The sequence below is a fragment of the Hylobates moloch genome, unplaced genomic scaffold (genome assembly GCF_009828535.3).
Source record: "Hylobates moloch isolate HMO894 unplaced genomic scaffold, HMol_V3 SCAFFOLD_8, whole genome shotgun sequence".
NCBI classification, from domain to species: domain Eukaryota; kingdom Metazoa; phylum Chordata; class Mammalia; order Primates; family Hylobatidae; genus Hylobates; species Hylobates moloch.
The window spans coordinates 77558263-77580316 of NW_026652283.1; the positions used below are offsets into that span (position 1 = coordinate 77558263).

Below are 22054 nucleotides of genomic sequence, written 5' to 3' on the forward strand. Positions count from 1 at the left end.
AACTGGAAGCTGTTAGCATAACTCAAGTCCTCATCCTCACCCCAAACTCCATCTGTCCCTTGCCCTCGAGCCCCATATGAAAGCTGGGACTCATTTTCCTCCAGACCAGGCTGGCATGAGAGGTTCCACAGGCAAGGAGGTGGGAGAGAGGGCATTTTGCTGCCAATCCAACCCTCTGGTGAGTGTTAGACCTCAGGCTATCACAGCTGCAGGAGCTGAGGAGGCATTAGTCTTGTGTTCCTTACCCTCCCCGCTGGCCCAGCTTCTGCAAGGGCTAATCCAGGTAGAGCTGGCTCCTCTGAAAGTCCCTCCCTGTGAAATGCTGCCAGCTGGGGTGGGGTTGGGGCCCAGGTGATGATAAGGGCCAATTAAGAGGTGAAGGTTTGCATTACTCTGATGATTAGTGATGTTGAACAATTTTTCATATACCTGTTTGCCATTTAGCAGGTAACAGTGTAGTATATATTTCTAGATACTTAAAAAAAAGATTTTGAATGTTGTCACTACAAGAAATGATAAATGTTTCAAGTGATGGATATGGTAAATAACCCAATTTGGTCATTATAGTATATATACATGCATTGAAATACAACATTGTACCCCATAATTATGTATAATTATTGTCAATTATAAATTAAAAAATTAATAACAAAAAAAAAACAGGTTAAGATTAGGCTGAACCTCTGCCTGTCAACACTGCTGTCCCTGTCCTGTGGTTCCCTGCAGAGAGGGGGAATTCTGAGGTCTGGGTCACAGCCCCATGTCCAGCCCTGCTTCAGTGACTGTGCCCTGGAGAGCTGGTCCCTCAGCTCATAGATGTTCTGAGACGCTGTCCGGAAGTCTCAGGCTCTAGCTTTCGGGGCATGAGCTCTGTATTTCCTGCTCTGTCCTGCCATGTCCTGCCCCTTGTGTCTCATTCAGGGCCTGGGTCTCTCATACCCACTCTGAAGGATTCTTGTCTTTCTCCTCGCCCCTGTTGTCCTGTGTTCAGAGTATCAGAGCACAGAGCTCTGACCGTCTGCTCCACCTCTCACTGCCCTGTGGCCATAGACAAGTCATTTCCCCTCTCTGAGACCAGTGTCCTGAGCTGTGAACTGGCGCTAACCTTCCCCACCTTCCAGGGTAAACAGTCAAGCACCCTAAAAACTAGCATCTTCAAAACATCAAGTTTGTACACCTACATTGTATTTAACTTTGTTAGTTATACTTCAATAAAGCTAAAACAAAATCCTGCTGCATCAGCATCAAAACAAGGAAAGGGGTCACAAACAAGCCTTAAATACTGGTAGCCATGGAAAAAGCAGCCAATTGTGGGGTCAGCTGGAGTGGCCCAGCAGAGCACATGGAGGCATGCTCATCATTGTTGAGGTACTCCCACTCCCAGGCCTCCTCAGTGGACAGAGCCAGGAAATACATGTTTGTGTATATGCACAAGCATCGCACATTTATATCTGTGTTCATTTCTGTGCCTATCTATATTGAAATCTGTGAGCTCACACTGATACCTCCAATCCCACCCCAAATTTAAGAATTCACTCTAGTTTTCTCCTTTCCATATTTCTTTTCTTTTCTTTTTGAGATGGAGTCTGGCTTTGTTGCCCAGACTGGAGTGCACTGGCACAATATTGGCTCACTGCAACCTCTGCCTCCCTGGTTCAAGCAATTCTCCTGCCTCAGCCTCCCGAGTAGCTGGGATTACAGGCGACCACCATAAAAACTGGCTAATTTTTGTATTTTTAGTAAAGATGGGGTTTTGCCATGTTGGCTGGGCGGGTCTTGAACTCCTGACCTCAAGTGATCCACCCACCTCGGCCTCCAAGTGTTGGGATTACAGGTGTGAGCCACTGTGCCCAGCCTCCTTTCCATATTTCTACCTCTTCTTTTCTGAGAGTGACACCCCTAGCTCCCATGATCTTTAATACATTTTCTTACTTGATCTTCCCTTTGTGCAACTAATTCTGCACAGCTACTGCTGGCCCCTCTCTCACAGAGACACTGGCCCATTTCTCTTGATCTCTGATATACGACGCCGTCTATTGTCCTTGTGGCTCAGGCTGTGGCTCCCCACATTGGTGTGATGACTGGGGTAAATGCTCCCTCACCCAACCTGAGCTGACACAAAATGTCAGGCCAGCCTCTGTGTGGATATCCTCCTCACTGTGCTCAAGTTCTGATGGTCTATGCCACCAAGGATGCCCTTATCCTGCCCGATATGACGCTATTACTGGTGTGGACTTACATCCCTGTGTGGACTCCTCCTCCCACTGCCTGGCTTCCATGCTGGTCCCTCCTAAAACAATGTCTTCCTCCCCTGTCTTGTGACCCTCCGTCACCTGGCTCTGTTCCATGGTGGCTCTCTTTCCCCCTGGTGCAGCTATGTTCCACTGCCCAGCCTGAGGATTTCAGACTGACGGAGTGATTCAGGAAGGAAAGGGAAAAAAAAACGAAGGCAAGGGCAAGAGAAAACTAAATTTTCAATTAAAAAAAGGAGACAAAGCATCTGCAGAAGAAAATTCTCAATCATGGGCTAACATCTGCTTCAACGTTTTCACCTCAAACCTCAAGCAAGCATAACCACAGAGAAGATCTGGAAATTTTTCATGAAATAATGAATCAAAATGTTTGAGGCTCAGGCCTTCCTCTCCCACTATAGATTCATAGGAATAACAGAAAAAAAATACATTGATTTCAAAAGTTTGTACTAGTACCTAAAATATAGAAAGGGGGCCTTCAGAGAATGGAAAGCATGTGGAATCCCTAAAAGACAGAAGGTATATGTGGAAAAACTGAAAGACAATAAATTAAAGCTTTAGAAAAGGCAAAGGCAAAGGCAAGAGTGGCCATGCAGCTTCTCCATGCTTGGAGCTAGCTGGCCCAGAGACAGCAGGGCTGTGGGCTCCGCAGGGCGCTGGTTGGAATATGCCCATAGGAGGAGCAGCCGGCTCTCTGCTGAGCTACACAGTTGGCAAGAGAGTGGCTGACGGCAGAGGGCTCTGTGACCCGCCAGGGCCTGGTGCTATGTGACACCCTTGCACAGCAAGGACCCTGCCCAGAGGACCACCCACAGAGGTCCCACCCTGACAGGCCACCTCACTGAAATGGAAGACCCAGAAGTTCCACTGTTGGTCGAACGTGTGCTTCTGAGAAAGGATGGAGAATGGAGGGAAGGAGCACGCAAGCATGAATGACAGGATCTCCCGTCATCAATGAGAGTTTTAATGAGATTCTTTAGAAAGAATTACAGTTTAAGACAGTTGACCAATGGCATCAAGATGAGTGAAAACAGATGGAACCCAAAATATGTTATGGCTGAAGTTAAACTGAATGAAGATACTGAAACTTGTTTTTTTTTTTTTTTTTTTTTGAGGTGAGTTTTGCTCTTGTTGCCCAGGCTGCAGTGGCACGATCTCAGCTCGCTGCAACCTCCACCTCGTGGGTTCAAGCGATTCTCCCACCTCAGCCTCCCAAGTAGCTGGGATTACTGGTGCCCACCACTGCACCTGGCTAATTTTTGTATTTTTAGTAGAGACGGGGTTTCACCGTGTTGGCCAGGCTGGTCTTGAACTCCTGACCTCAGGTGATCCACCTGCCTTGGCCTACCAAAGTGCTGGGATTGCAGGCGTGAGCCACTGCGCCCCACCAAAATACTGAAACATTTAAACAGGAAATAAAACCAATGGCTTACCCACCAAGGAGTAAGTCAGGGTGACTTCAGCTTTCTCAGCAACAACACCGATTGTAAAGAGAGAGTGGAGCCACAGCCCCAACTTTCTGCAGAAGAATCTTTCTCAGCACAGAATCATAAACTCACCCCGATATTATCCAAGAGTTGGCCCCCCCCTCCCCTACAATCCATGGAGTCAGGGACGTGGCACTCAATAGGCTAATGGGAAATCTAAAAACAAAGATAAGCACCCAAACAAGAACTACCAAGCTTTGGAGGAAACCAATAGCATGAAAAAGCATTCTTAAACTCTGCAAGCAGAAACCTGATAACCAAGGGAAAGACTTGAGAAATTAATATCCTCATTGGGTGGAGGAAGACATCTTAGATACAGAAGAACAAGCCCTTATTAAAAAGCCATTTATGGATCTCAGAAAGGAATAACGATCGTCAAAATTAAAACCCAGTAGATGGGATGAATAGCAGAATGCACATATAAAGTGCAGATTAGTGAGTGAAAATTTTGATGTGAAGAATCCTCCTGGAGTGTAGCACAAAAGGTCAGAGAAATGAAAAGCTTAAAGAAAATAAATAAAAGAATGAGGCATTGATCCAGAAGTTCCAGTCATGGTTGACTGTGTATTCCTGAGAAAGAAATTGCAGAGATGGAGGCAGAAACATTCAAAGCACTGATGAGTTTTCCAGAGCTTAAAGAGACTCACTTGCCCTCAAAAGATGAAGGAAAACAGATGGAGCTTCACACAGGTCACAGCACAATTTCATAACTGATGAAGATAGAATACTTAAATATTTAAAGAGGAAAAGGAATCAACACATCACCTCCTAAGGAACAAGTTTCAGATTCACATCAGCTTTCTCAGCATCAACACTGGGTGCAAGGAGAAAATGGAGCAACACTCCCAATGCTCTGAGAGAAAGTAAATGTGAGCATTGAATGCTATACTACCCCAAATGTCATTCAAGTGTAAGTCCAAAGTGAAAGACATTATTTTAATTCAAAGTTTAGTCTACATCAAAAGTCTCTGACTATAACTCTGGGAAATTAACTCCATGACAAAGGAAAACAAATCCAGGAGAATGGCACAAGACGTAGTGATGAGTACAGATGCCACTAACATTTATTATTATGACTGAATAAGATTTTCCTGTAAAATATGTATATTTCTTTTTTTTCTTTTAGACAAGGTCTCTCTCTTTCACCAGGCTAGAGTGTGGTAGCTGGATGATGGCTCACTGCAGGCTCCACCTCCCAGGCTCAAGTGATCCTTCCACTTCAGCCTCCTGAGTAGCTGGGACTACAGGTGCGTGCCACAATGCCCGGTTAATTTTTGTATTTTTTGTAGAGATGGGGTCTCACTATGCTGCCCAGGCTGGTCTCAAATTCCGGGGCTCTAGCAACCTGCCTATGTCAGCCTCACAAAGTGTTGGAATTACAGGCGTGAGCCACCGCGTCTGGCCAAAATATGTATATTTCCATAAAATATGTCTATTTCTCAAGTGATGGCGACATGGGAGGTTGCTGGAGACAGTGTATGGAGAAAAGGAACTTGGGCTAAAGTTCTTGCCTCATTTGAGGCCCAAGTGATACTGATTTGCTTCAGATGCTCCATAGGCAAAATAAAATCTGTGTTAACATGTTAAGTACCAGAAGAAAAGCAATGAGGTATATAACGTCTAGGTAAATTAGAAATTACATTCAGCTAACACAGAAATCTAAAATACAGGGAGTCAAACAAATTAGAGGTTTGGTTTACATCACCTAAAAGAAGTCTGAGAGTGGACAGTCCAGGCTCGGTGGACAGCACCATGATGTCATCACGGAACTAAGCATCTACTGTTTCCCGCACCACCTCCCCACCATGTTGGGGAGGTAACCCAGGTCCTCATGCTCTCAAAGTGGTTACCAGAGTGCTGGCCGTCAAGGTCACATTTTAGGGAAGAAGGGGGTTAAGGTGAAATGGGAAAAAGGCCCATTTGAGCCCAGCCTGGCTCCTTAAAGAGGTGTCCCAGAAGGCCCACCCAGCGACTCCTGCTGACATCTCATTGGCCAGCGAATATCACGTGACCACTCCTGTCGCAAGGGAGGCCGAGAAACGCTATTCCTGTAATTGCGCAGGTTGCCAACCCCAATAAAATCAGTTCTTTTTAATGATGAAGTGAGACTCAGTATGGGTACGCAACTCACAATATCTGACACAATTTCTAAAACAGTAGGAAGAAAAAACCTCGCCCATCTCAAAACTCACTGAAAACCTAGTTAATCTGACAAAAGACAGGACGATAAAAATAAATCTTAAGAGAAATGATAGATTTAGAGTACAAAATAATATAGCAATAAGCCAGCTATATTAGGAATCAGTAAATGCAAATTAGTAATACCCACTTATTAGAAAATGAGACTTCTGCATAGGCACAGTGGCTCTCACCTGTAATCCCAGCACTTTAGGAGGCCAAGGCGGGAGGATCACTTGAGCCCAGGAGTTCTAGACCAGCCTGGGCAACATAGCAAGATCCCATCTCTAAAAAAAATACAAAAATTATCTGGGCACAGTGGTATGTGCCTGTGGTCCCAGCTACTGGGGGGCTGAGGCGGGAGGATCACTTGAGCCCAAAATGTTGAAGGCTGCAGTGAGCTGTGATCATGCCACTGCACTCCAGCCTTGGTAACAGAGTGAGACCCTGTCTCTGAGAAACAGAGAGAAAGAAAGAGAGAGAGAGAGAGACTGTCAAGCTGGGTTAGACAGATCGTGCTTGTGGTGGATGTGGAGATTTACCATTCAGACTCCCCTTCAACAGAGGACCTGTTGTATCAGCTCCTGGGAGTGCTGACTGCAGCTGTCAGCTCCTTCAGGTACTGCTTCAGCTGCAGAAAGCCTGCCTTGCCCAAGGTCAAGCCCTTCCAGATGCCACCCACAATGACTGATCCAGGTGAATGGATAACCACCTGACCACCACATTCAAATTGAGCAATTCTGCCGGCCATTTCAGCATCAGAGCTTCCTATGGTACTTGATAAGGATAATAAGGGAATACTATGAACAAGTAAGTATACATACATTAAATTAATGAAATTGATCAATTCCTTGAAAACAAAAAACTACCATGCCAAAAGTTATCCAAGATGAAATAAATAACTGGAGTCATTCTATAGCTATTTAAAAGGTAGAATTTGCAGTTTAAAACCTTCTAGATAGTTTTATTGGCAACTTCTACCAAATATTTTACAAATAACACCCATTCTGCATAATCTTTTCTGCAAAATAGAAGAGGAGAGACACTTCTCAATTCATTTTATCAGACCAACATTATCCTGATATTAAGACCAGATAAAGATAGCATAAGAATAGAAAACTATGGACCAAGGCCGGGCCCGGTGGCTCAGGCCTGTAATCCCAGCACTTTGGGAGGCCGAGGCAGGTGGATCACCTGAGGTCAGAAGTTTGAGAGCAGCACGGCCAACATGGTGAAACCCCGTCTCTACTAAAAATACAAAAATTAGCCAGACATGGTGGGCACCTGTAATCCCAGCTATTCGGGAGGCTGAGGCAGAAGAAATGCTTGAACCCGGGAGGCAGAGGTTGCAGTGAGCTGAGATCGTGCCACTGCATTCCAGCCTTGGCAACAAGAGTGAAACTCTATCTCAGAAAAAAAAAAAAAAAAAGAAAACTGTGGACCAATATACTTCATGAACATAGAAGCAAAAAGTTTATTAACAAAATATTAGCAAATCCAATTTAACAGAAAGTATATAATATTACAGTCACATATTGCTTAATGATGGGGATATGTTCTGAGAAATGCATCATTAGGTGATTTCATCATTGTGGGAACAACATAAAGTGTGCTTACATACATGTAGATGGTGTAGTTTTCTACATAACTAGGCTATAGAGAAGAGGTACAGCCTATTGCTCCTAGGCTGCAAACCTGTACAGCATGTTACTCTGCTGAATGTTTTAGACAATTATAACACAATGGTAAGTGTCTGTGTACCTAAACATAGAAAAAGTACAGTAAAAATATAGTATTATAGCATTCTGGGACCAATGGTGTATATGTGACTGAAATACTGTTATGTAGTGCATGACTGTATGTATTACACACACACCACAACATGACCTAGTGGGCCTCATTTCAGGAATGCACAACTTCAATATTTCAAGTATGCACAGTTTCAATACTTGAAAACCAACCATTGTAACTTACATGATTAATTTAAAAGGGGGAAAACCACATGGTTATATCACTTGAAGTACAGAAAACATTTGACAAAATTTATTAATTCATAATAAAAACTCTCAGCAAATTAGGACTAGAAGGGAATTTTCTCAACCTGATAAAGTTTATCTACAAAAATCCTACAGCTAACATTCTACTTAATAGAGAAAGATGAAATGCTTTCCACCAAGGTTGGGAACAAGGCAAGGGTGTTTTCTCTTGCCAGTCCCGTTTACTAGATGTTCCTGCCAGAAAAAGAAATAGAGATATACAGATTGGAAACAAAAAAATAAAACTACCCCTATTCATAAGCAACAGGATTGTCCATGTAGGAAATCCCAAGGAATCTACAAAATGAAAGCCAGAAATCTTCTAGAATAGATAAGATAATTGAGCAACACTGCAGGAAATAAGGTTAACACAAAATTCAGTCATGTTTCTATATACTAACAATTGGAAACTTAAATATAAAAAACTATTTACAATAGTTCCATAAAATGAAATTCTTAAGTATAAATCTAACAAAACATGTAAAAAATCTGTATTTGGAAAACTAAAAAACACTGACAAAAGAAACCAAAGAAGGCCTAAATCAATGGAGAAACATACTGTGTTCACAGATTGGAAGACTCAGCAAAGTAAAGATGTTAATTATACACAAATTGATCTATAGATTTAATGTAATTCCAATCAAAATGCCAGAAAGATTTTTATAGATATAGACAAGTTGATTTTAAAATTTGTGTGGAAAATTCAAAGAATTAGGATAGCCAGAGCACTTCTGAAAAAAACAATAAATTTAGAGTAATCATGTTATTTAATTTTAAGACTTATTATAAAGCTGCAGTAATAATTAAGACTGTGGTATTGGTAAAGGGATAGACACATAGATCAATGAAATAGACTAGACAGTCCAGAGATAGATTCACACAAACAAGGCCAATCATTTTTTGACAAAGATACAAAGGGATTCCAATGGAAAAAGGATAGTCTTTTCAACAAATGGTCAAATAACTGGAAATTCATATGCAAGAAAATGAACCTCAACCTAATCCTCATATAAAAATTAATTCAAAATGAATCATGGCTATAAATGTAAAACATAACTATAAAATCTTAGCAGATAACATATGAGAAAATCTTTATTATCTAGAATTAGAAAAGGAGTTCTTAGATATGACAACAAATGTGAAATTCATAAAGGAAAAAAATTTATTAATTGGACTTCATCCGTGAAAGATACTGTTAAGAAAATGAAAATACAAGCCACATAATGGAAGAAAATATAAATCACCTACCTCACAGATAATTTTTATCCATAATATATTGAGAACTCTCAAAATTAATTAGCAATTGTGATGGTTAATGCATGTGTCGACTTGACTGGGTTAAAAGATGCCCAGATAGCTGGTAAAACATGATTTCTTGGTGTGTCTGTGAGGATGTTTCTGGAAGAGATAAGCATTGAAATTGGTAGGCTGGGTCAATGAAGTTGCCCTCACCAATGTGGTGTCTAGTATCCAATTTGTTGAGAGCCTAAATAGAAGAAAAAGGTGGAAGAAGTGTGAATTCACTCTCTTTTCTTGAGCTGGGACATTCACCTTCTCCTACAGAGCTCCTGGCTCTCTGGCTTTTGACTTTGGGACTTGCACCAGAGGGCACTCCTCCCTTTCCCACCCTTCCAACTCCAGCCAAATTACATCACCAGCTTTCTGGTTCTCCAGCTTTCAGAGGGCAGATTGTGAGACTTCTCAGCCTCTATAGTTGCAGTGAGCCAATCTCATGATAAATCTATTTCTATCTCTACCTCCTATTGGTTCTGTTTCTCTGGAGAACCTCAGTGAATGCAGTAATAAACAGCCCATTAAAATATGGCCAAAGACTTGAGTAGACACATTACTAAAGAAGATATATAGATACCAACTAAGCACATGAAAAGATGCTCATCACCATTAGCCATTAGAGAAATGAGTTAGTAAACTTTTCCAGTAAAGGATTAGATACATAGTAAACATTTCCAACTTCATGGGTTGAGAGGCAAAATTGATGATATGACGTGTATACGTAGTTATATAGCAAGAGAGAAAACAATTTTCCACAAATTTTTATTGATGAAATTAAAGATGTAATAAAAATTGAGTAAGTTTTGTAATACAGGTGGACTAATGAAAACAATGCATTTTTTGGGGGGCAGAGGGATAATGTTTACTTTAATTAGGGTTGAAAGTTAGTATTTCCTGTCATCAAAATCAGTTGCACATGCTTATATGTGATGAATTTTTTATATTTCATCTTTGCAATATCTTTTTACACATATAGGCACTATGTAAAATATTTGGTACTGCCAAATACTAATATGAATCTGATATGGTTTGGATCTGTATCCCCACCAAATCTCATGTTGAATTGTAATTCTCAATGTTGGAGGTGCGGCCTGATGGGAGGTGATTGGAGCATGGGGGTGGTCCTTCACAAAGGATTTAGCACCATCCCCTTAGTGCTGTTCTTGTGATAGTGAGTTCCCATGAGATCTGGTTGTTTAAAAGTGTAGCACCTCCCCCGCCTCCTCCCTGCGACCCTTCCTCCTGCTCTAGCCATGTGAAGTGCCAGCTTCCCTTTCATCTTCTGCCATGATTGTAAGTTTCCTGAGGTCTCCCCAGAAGCCAAGCAGATGCTGCCATGCTTCCTGTACAGCCTGAAGAATCATGAGCCAATTAGACCTCTTTTCTTTATAAGTTACCCAGTCTCAGGTATTTCTTTATAGCAGTGGAAAAATGAACTAATATAGAGTCCATGAACATATGACTTTGATTGAGAATATTCTTCACTTGGGAGATATTTATAGGGTTCTATTAGATTCTTCTTTTGACATTTGCCTGTACGCATGTCATTACATTGTTGATTAACTACTTCCAGTTGAAGTTCAGGTGGTCGCTACTCAATTGCTTAAATAAATATATTTAGAAATGTTGAAATTCCCCTTGTACTTGCATAGAAGTCTGAAATGCACGTGCTGCTGGAACTGCAGTTTGAGTTCCGAAAAGATACCCCCTGCAAATTTTTGTGGGAATGGATGTCTCACTTCATGTTTTAACTTTTGACAGCTCGGGAAGTACTTAGAGCAGCTTAACATTACTTGTGATTCAGCATTGTTGCCAACTTGACTTTACCATAGTATAGATATTATGTATAAGTTTTGTTTTGCCCTTTAACTTCAGGTTTAATTCATTAAGGAACATAAAGACTGCAGCAAAAACTTATTTCTAGTGCTATTCAGTGTTTGATAATAGTAGTTAAAGGCAGTTTTTCTCATTCAGAAAAATTTCAGTCTCGACCTTAAACTTTAAAGTTCTCAGTAAAACCTTACCATTGCTAAGCTATGGAACTGCTGTGTGGTTGGGCAAGTCAGCAAATTCAGCTTCTATTTCTTTTTTTTTTTTATACTTTAGGTTTTAGGGTACATGTGCACAATGTGCAGGTTTGTTACATATGTATTCATGTGCCATGTTGATTTCCTGCACCCATTAACTCGTCATTTAGCATTAGGTATATCTCCTAATTCAGCTTCTATTTCTAAAAAAAGTTCATGGAACTGATGATGGTTGAGTCAATGATGCCATGTGAAGTCTACCATTGACACTGCTGGTTCAGTAACAGGATTGATTCCAATATTTTCCGTAAAGTACCTACAGATGAATGATACAATGAATAACCATAGGCTTTAAGCACCTACGTTTTCATAAACTTTGTTTTTTCAACTAAGCCTTTGTTCTGCCTCACACATATTTTCACTACTATCAGATTTATCACATCTTGGCAGATTCCATTTCAGGCTGTGTTGAATTAGCATTTTCTCAATTTCTTCAACAAATATTCTCATCCATGTTTGTTTCATACACATAGAGGTTAATTTCTGTCACTTCAAACTTGGCAGTTCCCCTTCAATAAGCAACAGCCAAGCTGTATTTGTACATCTGTCAACTCATTAAGAGCCAAGAAAAACCACTTGAAATCATTTGCCTTGTTGTTTAATTGGCTATTGATATTGTTACTCATGTCTTTGACTTTTTGAGCAGTTATTCTCATTGAAAGGCTAACAATGGCCTGGGCGCGGTGGCTCACATCTGTAATCCCAGCATTTGGGAGGCTGAGACGGGTGGATCACCTGAGGTCAGGAGTTCAAGACCAGCCTGGCCAACATGGTGAAACCCCGTCTCTACTAAAAATACAAAAATTAGTCGGGTGTGGTGGCACATGCCTGTAATCCCAGCTACTCAGGAGGCTGAGTCAGGAGAATTGCTTGAACTAGGGAGGTGGAGGTTGCACTAAGCCAAGATCACACCACTGCACGCCAGCCTGAGTGACAGAGCTACAGTCTGCCTCAAAAAAAAAAAAAAAAAAAAAAAAAAAAAAAAGGCTAATAATGTTTATTTTCTCTGGACACATTTCTTCAGCTGTTGCAATCAAATATGATTTAATTAACTCACTACTGGTAATAACCTTTCCCTGCTTGGCTAACAAATGAGCCACTTGGTAACCTATTCTGCTTGCAGTCTCATTTTGATTTTTTAGTTTTTGTAAAGAAATTCTACTGTGATGAGATGTGCTACTTAAAATGTTTAACTTTGATGATTATTAACTTCTTGCAAGTTAAGAATATTGTGGAGTGCTTAGTCTGGTAATGTTGATGTATAACGTTGTATTCTTTTAGCACAGCGATAGTGTCATTGCATAATGGACACAATGCTTTGCCATTGTCTTAAAAGTGCGACATTTAAAGTCTGCTTTTCTCTTTTCTTCTTATTTTGATGTGATGGGCATGCACTGGTAATTAAAAAATAGGTCACAGTACAGCAGTATATGTGGCGCACAAAACACTGTTTAGCTATAACTGCACCTCTGTGATTTTTGTGGGCTGAGCAGCAGTGGAAGTGAGCAGAGTGCCATGTATGGTCCCCTTCAACAAATATTTAACTCTGTCACTGTAGTGCAAATGTGGCTATAGAAAATATATAAGCAAATAAGCATGGTGGTGTTCCAATAAAACTTTATAGACACAGAAATTTGAATTTTGTATAATTTTCATGTGTCATGAAATAATATTCTTTGAGTTTTTCCAATCACTGCAAAATGTACAAAGTATTCTTTGTAGGATGTACAAAAACAGCCAGGCAGTGGGCTGTATTGACCTACCAGTTGTAGAATGCCCAACCATGCCCCAAGTCAATGTCCATTACACAATGCTGAGTCCCTAACAGGAACCAATGTGTGGAATGATAGTGGATCTGTGACTACCCTTCAAGTTATTCACTTGGGAATTTATGCATTCTGTCCCGGAATTCATGCATTCTGTCCCTGTAACTTCAGGCTCCATCTGACTGGAAGTACTAGATTCTAGGGAGGAAAGACATTTATCAGGGGTCACAGTAAGAATCTCACTAAACATAAAGCTATGGCTGTGACCTGTTCACTTTATCCTCCTTATGCCAAGAGACAAGCAGTCACTCTATAATGAAAGGAGTCACTCTGTTGGCAGGAATAATTAACACTGATCTTAGGAGAAGATGCACTGCTGCTACACTAGGTGGGGGTGAGCAGGAAAGACTGTGAGTGTGGCTTGGATGATTCACTCGAAAATTTCTTGGTGCTTCACTGCTCAGGTGTAATGGTAGATCAACCCATACAGCAATCATAGCCTGAGAATTATAGCCAGAGAATTATAGCCAGGGATGAGGGTCTGGATCACCACTGCACCCACTTCCCTTCCCCTTACTGGCGGCCTGTGTAGACAGCAGAGATGCAAGTCAAACAGGAAAGGAATCTAGAAAGGGTAGTGGATGAAGGGGAAAAGGTATGTGACTGACAGTCTCAAAGTAAATGATGGGCCTGTAGCTTGTCCTTTTGACCCTTTTCTTTTTTCTTCAGGAGTACATATGCAGGTTTATTAAACCTAAGTAAACTTGTGTTATTGGGGTTTCTTGTACATTTTGTCACCCAGGTAATAAGCCTATTACCCATAAGTTATTTTTCTTGATCTTCTCCCTCCTCCCACCATCCACCCTCCAATAGGCCCCAGCATCTGTTGTTCCCCTCTATGTGTCCAGGTGTTCTCACCATTTAGCTCCCACTTATGAGTGAGAACATGTGGTATTTGGTTTTCTGTTCTTGTGTTAGTTTGCTAAGGATAATGGACTCCAGCTCCATCCATGTTCCTGCAAAAGACATGATCTCATTCTTTTTTATGGCTGCATAGTATTCCATGGTGTATATATATATGTACCACATTTTCTCAGTCTACCATTGATGGGCATTTACGTTGTAAGGAAGATAAATCATTCTATCATAAAGACACATGCGTATGTATGTTTATTGCAGCACTATTCACAATAGCAAAGACATAACCCCTCTCTTTTAAGTTTTCCCAGGAGACAAGACCAACCAGAATCGTTATTTTTAAATGGTGAACATTTACTATGGGAAGCAAGTAGGCATGAGTGGCATAAAGGGTTGGGCTGCAGTGGATTTGCAGATGTAGTGGATCCTTTCTTCGTAGCTGGTGACCCATCCCACATCTCTTGGGAATATTGGCTGCTGCTGGGTCACTGCTGTCATCCATTGGGAATTGTCTCTGGCCATAGGGAAGAGATTTGACCAAGATCATGTCCTCTCCTAAGGGGAATCCTGCAGCCAATCACTGGCTTGTGGTTGGTGTTATAGGTTGAAGTGTATCCCTCCTAAAAGATATGTTGAAGTCGTAACCCTCAATACCTCAAAAAGTGACCTTATTTGGAAATAGAGTTTTTGCAGATGTAGTCAATAAGATGAAGTCATTGGGTGGGCCCTAATCCAGTATGAGTAGTGTCCTTATATTAAGGGGAAAGTTGGACACAGGCACAGATGTGCACAGAGGGAAGAATATGTGAAGACACAGGGAGAATGCCATGTGAAGAGACAGGATTGGAGCGATGTGTCTACATGCCGTGGAACACCATAGGGGATGCCAGCACATCCCCCAAAGCTAGGAAGAGGAAAGGAAGGTCGTTTTCCTACAGGTTTCAGGAGGATGGCCTTGCTGACACGTTGATTTTGGATTTCTAACCTCCAGAACTGTGAGCCAATTAAACTTCTGTTGTTCTAGTCCCCTGTCTTAGTTTGTCCAGGCTGCTATAAGAAAATACTATAAGGCTGGGTATGGTGCCTCACGCCTGTGATCCTAGCACTTTGGGAGGCCAAGGTGGTCGGATCACTTGAGGTCAGGAGTTCGAGACCAGCCTGGCCAACATGGTGAAACCCCGTCTCTACTAAACATACAAAAATTAGCTGGGCGTGGTGGTGGACACCTTTAATCCCAGCTACTTGAGAGGCTGAGGCTTGAGAATCACTTGAACCCAGAAAGCAGAAATTGCAGTGAGCTGAGATCATGCTACTGTAGTCTACCCTGCGTGACAGAACGAGACCCTGTCAAAAAATAAAAAATAAAAAAAGAAGAAAGAAAGAAAGAAAGAAAGAAAAAATAAATAAATCACATTCTGTTTCACCTTCTTCCTCCCTGCTCCCCCTTTCTCTCTCAGACTCCAAGTCCCCACGCTTCCCCTCTCTCTTCCCACTTCAGGTTTCTTCCTCCCTCCCTTCCTTCTTTTCTTTCCTTCCTCCCTTCCTTCCACAGGGTCTTACTGTGTTGCCCAGGCTGGAGTGCAGTGGCCCAGGCTGGAGTGCAGTGGCACGATCAGGCAGCCTTGATCTCCTGGCCTCAAGTGATCCTCCCTCTTCTGCCACCCAAAGTGCTGGGATTACAGGGAGCACCACTGTTCCCGACCCCTCCAGGCTTCTTTATTTCTCCCTCCCCTGCCTTCCCCATGTCATCCTTCTCCTCCAGTCCCAAAGTCCCTAGCCTTCTCACCTCAGATCTGGGACTTTCAGCACCAGCCCATGTCCATTCCATGCCCTTGCCCACCCTTACCAGGGTAGAGGGGACAGAGGAGGGAATGACAGAATTTGTCTCCAGGAATGCAGACCCTGGGGGCTCCAGGTCTCCTCAGAGAGGTGGGCTATGGGTAGATAGTCCATTCATTCATCCACTCATTATACATTCGGTGAACAATTATTTTTCACCTACTATGTCCTGGTATTGTGCAGCCTCTGGGGTCACAAACAAGATGAATGCTCAGCCTCTGCCCTCTAGGAACCAGTGAGGAAAGGGGCCAGTCAGCAAACAGGTGATTGTATAAGATCAGGTGAGGACCACAGGTGGATATAGATCAGGTGGAAATTTTTAAAGGGGGCCATGGGGCTTCCCAAGGTGCAGGATCCACCAAGTAAACTCCTGGGTCCTCCTGGGAGGCTGCTGTGCCAGGGGCTGCATGTGAGGGTCACTTATCTGGGGGTGAGGCTGGGGCTGCTGCAGAAGAAATGCCTGAGGCAGGGGCTAAGGGTTGCCTTAGAACAGCCCATTCCCAGGAGACCTGCTTTCCCTCCTCTGCAGGCCATGGGGCTGGGAGCACATGCAGAGGACTGGTCCCACTGGGACCCTCACTGAGTCCTGCTTTCTTTTCCCTTTTCCAGCCCTCCTTCAAGGGGCCTACTGAGAACCTCTGGGGGAAACTCTGGTAGAGGAGGTGGAGAATGGTGGGGGTGGGATGGGAGAATGGTACCCCGGGATGCTGGTACTTCTGTGCTCAGTGCTCACCCACAGTGGCCCTGAGGGGCCTGTGTCTTGCTCCCTGTGCTGCATCCCTTACCCCAGATCCAGGAGGCTCACTCCACCATGCTCGCCCCAGCCCCCTCACCCAGCGTACCCTCCAACCTCCCCTTGGATGGCATTTCCCTCTGCTCCTCAGCCCCTGGGGTGCCTCCTCCCTGCCCACTGGCTAGAGGCTGAGCTCGTTCTAGTAGCACTCAAGGCCCAGCACCCACCCTGCCTCTAGGGTCACCTCATCCCCCAGTGCCCCAGCCCCTGGGCCTCTTCCCTGCCTGGATCTCTCTCCTTTCTGGACTCCAGCCTCCTTGTTCCACTGGGCTCTAGTAATGGGATCTTTCCTGTGCCCTTGGAGTGCAGGGACCTTTATCCTTTCCCTAACAGCCAAACACACTTGGATCCTAGTATGATGATCTCTGTGTTATAACTGAGATGGATAGAGGTATTTAAATGAGCTTTTATTGAGGCATAATTTACATACATATAACATATATCCATTTTAGATGTACATTTCATTGATTTTTTGGGGACAAGTTCATACACCTGTGTGACCATCTTGGCAACCAAAATACAGAACATTCTAGGCTGGGTGTGGTGGCTCACGTCTGTAATCCCAGCACTTTGGAAGGCCAGGACAGACAGATTGCTTGAACTCAGGAGTTTGAGACCAGCTTGGGCAACACGGTGAAACCTTGTCTTTACAAAAAATACAAAAATTAACTGGGTGTGGTGGCTGTTCTGGAGGCTGAGGTTGGAGGATTGCTTGAGCCCAGGAGGTTGCGGCTGCAGTGAGCCATGATCATGCTACTGCACTCCAGCCTAGGTGACACAGCTAGACTCTGTCTCACGAAAAAAAAAAAAAAAAAGAAAAACACAGAAAAAAATCTAGAACATTCCATTACCCACAGAATTCCCATTCAGTCTCCATCCCAAAGTCTGGGCAACCACCACTGTGTCCCCCCGATGACAGCTGTCTCCACTGCAGTGCACACACACATGGATTCACACGGTGTGCCCTCTTCAGAGTCTGGCTTCTTTTGCTTGGCTAATTTTTTAAGATTCAGGATGGAGGTTTTTCAGCGGGATTTTTCTAGAAACGATGAGAACCAGAAGCTTTGGGAAAACATGGAGATGCTGGGGTCTGCATGATGTGGTGGTTTAGCGCCAAGGCTCAGAGTGGAGCAGAGCTGGGACCAAATGCTAGCTCCACAGCTGACCAGCTATGAAACTGGGTGAGGTGAGCCAAGCATGATCTCTGCACCTCCATTTTCTCAGCTGCGAAGTGGGGCTAATATCACTGCATTGCTATTACCATGGACAGGAATGTGGTGACTAGTGGCTTGACTCTGGAGCCAGACTGATGGAGGCACTAAATTGACACAGGTCTCCCCGGGGCCTGGCCAAGATGTTTATCTTCAAATAGGTGATTCCTGCTCCTTCCCTGTCCTACACATTGTACCCCACTATTTCCCCATCCCCCACCTCACTGCTGTCTTCCCCACTCCCTCATTCCATTAACTTCAAACTGACACACCCCCCATCCTCAAAGCACCTCCTCCTCTTCCCTACATTCCCCCTACAGATCCACATCGGCCTCTCCCATACTCACCCTACACATTCCCAGTGCACTCCTCAGTGACCCTGGGGCTGTGCCTCACCATGTCCAGCTGGGTCTTCAGAGGCTGCAATCAGGCAGAAAGGGGCCCGGCTTATGCAGTGACCACCCTCATCTATCTGATCATGGCCTTGAGGTGTTCAGGGACAGAGGAAGACAGGAGAGCACTTGAACCCATTTGAGCTTTGGATGGAGCCCAGGCTAGTCCTGGGGGCCTCATGGAGTTTTCTGGCCTGTGCGTGTCCTGTATTCTCAGGTGCCTAAAAACAGACTGACCTGCAGATAGGTCAGACATAGGGGGCTTAGGGACAGTGAAGGAGTTTGTCGTGTCCCTCCAATTCCACCATCCTCATCAGAGATATTGTTAGTTTTTGTGTACATCCTCCTATTCCCTCTCTGTAAGATAATGCCTTTACAGCACATGTGTATAAATGTGTGTTTATATTGGTATCACCTTGCCTTTCATCTTGATTTGATTCACTTACAAAATCTTGTACTTTTCTTTTCTTTTCTTTTCTTTTTTTTTTTTTTTTTGAGACGAGGTCTCACTCTGTCGCCCAGGCTGGAGTGCAGTGGCGCGACCTCGGTTCACTGCAACCTCCACCTCCCAGGTTCAAGCAATTCTCTGCCTCAGCCTCCCCGAGTAGCTGGGACTACAGGTGCATGCCACCACACCCGGCTAATTTTTTTTGTATTTTTAGTAGAGGTGGGCTTTCACCATGTTGGCCAGGCTGGTCTTGAACTCCTTACCTCGTGATCTACCCACCTCGGACTCCCAAAGTGCTGGGATTACAGGCTTGAGCCACCATGCCCGGCCCGAAATCTTGTACTTTTCTATATCTGTACATAGAGAGCGAACCCATTCTAATAGTTATTTGGAATACCAGTGTTTAAAGGAACTGAAAGGCATTTAATGAATACAAGCCAGATTTTAATGAGCAGCATTATATACCTTTGTGTCAATGGGTCAGTACTTGGGGTCTTCTAGGTTTTCCTTAGAAGAGGCTCATATGCTGGAAGCTGTCCTGGTGCCTGCATCACAGGTGCCCTTATGACATCACAGGTCCCGCCCTTCCTCCACTCTTCCTGTTGGAGTCCTGATCGGAGGAGTGCGGGCCGGAGGGTGATGGAACCATCTAGCCCCTAACCGTGGGTAATTTAGTAAAGTCCAGACCTGTGGGGATTTTACGACCTGTCCCCAGTCAGATGTTTTGTAAGAGGCAGTCAGAACCACACTAGCTTTCTGAGAAGGAAGAGTAAGTTCCCCACAGTTACTCATGACAGGACCCCCCCTCCATGCTTGAAGTCCTAGAGAAAGCCAGGAAGCTGTCTAGAAACAGTGAGAACGGTGTTTGACTTGGCATCTAGCAGTGGGAGAGCACCTTTCACTTTCTTCCCTATTTCCCCCCATGCATTCTGATTCCAGAAGGATGGCAAGCTGTCTTAAATGATCATCAAAGATAATGATGAAATAACATCGATAGAACAGAGCTGGAAGGAACAAAGGGGAGAAGAGGGAAGCGACTCCACCCCCAACACCGTCACCCCTACCAGGCCACACCCTTACCCACAACTCCGTGGGTGGCTGGGTCCAGAGAGCCTTAACTAGTGACATCTCTGACCCCTGTGGTCCAGCAGAGTGACTCAAACATCTATGACCCTGTAATTTATTGTACAAAGAGTGGCTTCAGTGAGGGAAACAGGCACCTGTCCTCATTACCTGACATCAATCAGGGTGTCCCAGAAAAACTGGGGTGAAACGTCAGGGTATGCAGAGCTGGAATGAATGGGGATTGGCTGTCTCTTGCCCCCATTTTCTTATCAGGCAGAGAGATGTGAGTCTGGCTGAGATACAGAGTGGAGATTGTGGCCAGGAGTGGGGCAGAGGAGTGTGATCCCAGACCACATAGGGCTGGGGGCTGCAAATGGGGACTGTTGGGAATGCAGGGACCAAGGGGCAAAATGTGTGTTAGTGTGTGGAGTGTGCATGTTTGTACAGATGCATGCATAGCTGAAGTTCAAGCTGTTCACAATGTGTGTGAGGTGGAGGAATCTGTTACTACTTTGATGAAGAGGAGGGAACACAGCAGCTTGTGGGTTTGACCTGAAGTCAGAGCAAAGAGGGCGGGGGGAGCAAAGGACACCACTTCTCCAGCAGGTGGGAGGGCTCTGAAGGGAAGAGTCATGGATCCCAGGTAGATGGCAGCCCTTTTACCTCTAAGTCACAGTGTTCTTGCTTTAGACTGGCCAGTAAGGTCCATGGAAAATGGGGTGAGGTAGCTAGGGCAGATGTACACCTATTTTGCAGATGGGGACATTGAGACTCAGAGGTCAAGTGAGGTGAGCACATCCACTAACCTGTGGGTGGCAGAGGGGGGTCTACTTGGGTTCAGCTGTTGCCCTGCCAGGTGCTGAACTTCAGAGGAAGGAGCCATCATTGATAGAGGATCAGGGCCCCTTCCTGGCATACCCTGAGCGTGTCTGTTTTCTCTTGTAAGGCCCAGAAGAGAGGACCATCATGACAGAAAGGTCTGCAGCTGTTTTCATCCAGGCCTGGTGGCGGGGCATGCTGGTGCGACGCACATTGCTGCATGCAGCCCACAGCGCTTGGATCATTCAGTGCTGGTGGAGACAGGTGCTGGTGAAGCTGCTGGCAAAGAGGCGGAGGATGGTGTTGGAGTTCTATGTGCAGCAGGAATGGGCAGCAGTCAGGCTGCAGTCCTGGGTCCGCATGTGGCGTGTCCGCCAGCGTTACTGTCGTTTGCTCAACGCTGTCCGCATCATCCAGGTCCATTGGCGCTGGCACAGCTGCCATTCCTGTGTCTTTATTGAGGGCCACTACGAACTCAAAGAAAACCAACTTAATATTCAACTTGAAATCTCTTTGGGCTCACAGGCTTGTACCTTACAACAATGCATACCCCTTCCATTAAAAGAATGACCAGGTCTGCTATATCTGTGTCCCCAGCTCTCTTCGTCAGATGTATTTTCAGGAGGTCATTGTTTGAGATAATGATGGGAAATACTAGGCATGTCACAAGTCAGCTGTGAGGAATCAGCAGGGGTTGTCTTGGGTTCCATGTGGAGAAGGATTCTGAAAGCTGTCTGAGATGAGTAGGACCTGTGATTGATTAGCAATGTCTGCCATAGGTAGAAGAGTTGGGGTTTCAGGGTCACCAAGTCAACCAACTCTAGGGAGACTATGTAAATGGAACCCCCTGTGGTTGTGCAGCATGGAAGACTGTGTCATCCTTTGCTATTCATTCATTCATTCATTCATTCATTCATTCATTTATAGAGACTGGCTCTTGCTCTGTTGCTCAGGCTGGAGCATAGTGGTTCAATCACAGTTTCCTGCAGCTTCCAACTCTTTCCTGCTGCCTTAGTCTCCTGAGTAGCTGGGACCACAGATGCCCACCACCACACCTGGTTAATTTTTTAAACATTTCTTGTAGAGATGGGGGTCTAACTATGTTGCCCAGGCTGGTCTCAAACTCCTGGCTTCAAGCAGTCCTCCTGTCGTGGCCTCTGAAGTTGCTGGGATTACAGGTGTGAGCCACTGTGCCCAGCCTTTTAAAATAAATTTTAAAGATTTATTTTAAACATGGTGTTAAAATATACATAACATAAAATTTACTATTTTAACCATTTTAGGTGTATAGTTCAGTAGCATTAAGTACATTCGCATTGTTGTGCAACCATCACCACCATCCATCTCCAGAACTTCTTTCATCTTGCAAAACTGAAACATTGTAACTATTAAACAATTACTCCCTAGTCCTCCCTCCCCTAGCCCCTGACAACCACCATTCTACTTTCTGTCTCTATGAATTTGACTACT

The 22054-nt window shown here is 44.1% G+C and overlaps 2 protein-coding genes across 11 annotated transcripts in view; both read left to right on the plus strand.

The window, feature by feature from the left end:
• IQCF6 (IQ motif containing F6) overlaps nt 1-22054 on the plus strand; it is a 126067-nt gene that overhangs the window by 8794 nt on the left and 95219 nt on the right. The window contains exon 1 of one of the 8 annotated variants that reach the window (XM_058441884.1): nt 19300-19366. The exons of the other annotated variants lie outside the window; for them this stretch is intronic. The gene's annotated coding sequence lies outside the window, so the exon portion shown is untranslated. Of the gene's footprint in view, nt 1-19299; nt 19367-22054 lie in introns of those variants that run through there. 8 annotated transcript variants of the gene reach the window in all.
• IQCF5 (IQ motif containing F5) lies at nt 19312-21166 on the plus strand. 3 transcript variants are annotated; one of them, XM_058441888.1, is made up of 2 exons: nt 19312-19362; nt 20712-21166. In XM_058441888.1, the coding sequence occupies exon 2, from the start codon at nt 20732-20734 to the stop codon at nt 21152-21154; it is 423 nt and encodes a 140-aa protein (XP_058297871.1). In that variant the 5' UTR covers nt 19312-19362; nt 20712-20731; the 3' UTR covers nt 21155-21166. The 3 variants fall into 3 exon arrangements, with proteins under 3 accessions (XP_058297871.1, XP_058297870.1, XP_058297872.1); XM_058441887.1 differs by having other exon boundaries at nt 19324-19469; XM_058441889.1 differs by lacking the exon at nt 19312-19362 and adding an exon at nt 20535-20553.

What these genes read in the sequence shown, in the direction of transcription:
- IQCF5 (XM_058441888.1), top strand. Translation starts at nt 20,732, where the DNA reads ATGACAGAAAGGTCTGCAGCTGTTTTCATCCAGGCCTGGTGGCGGGGC.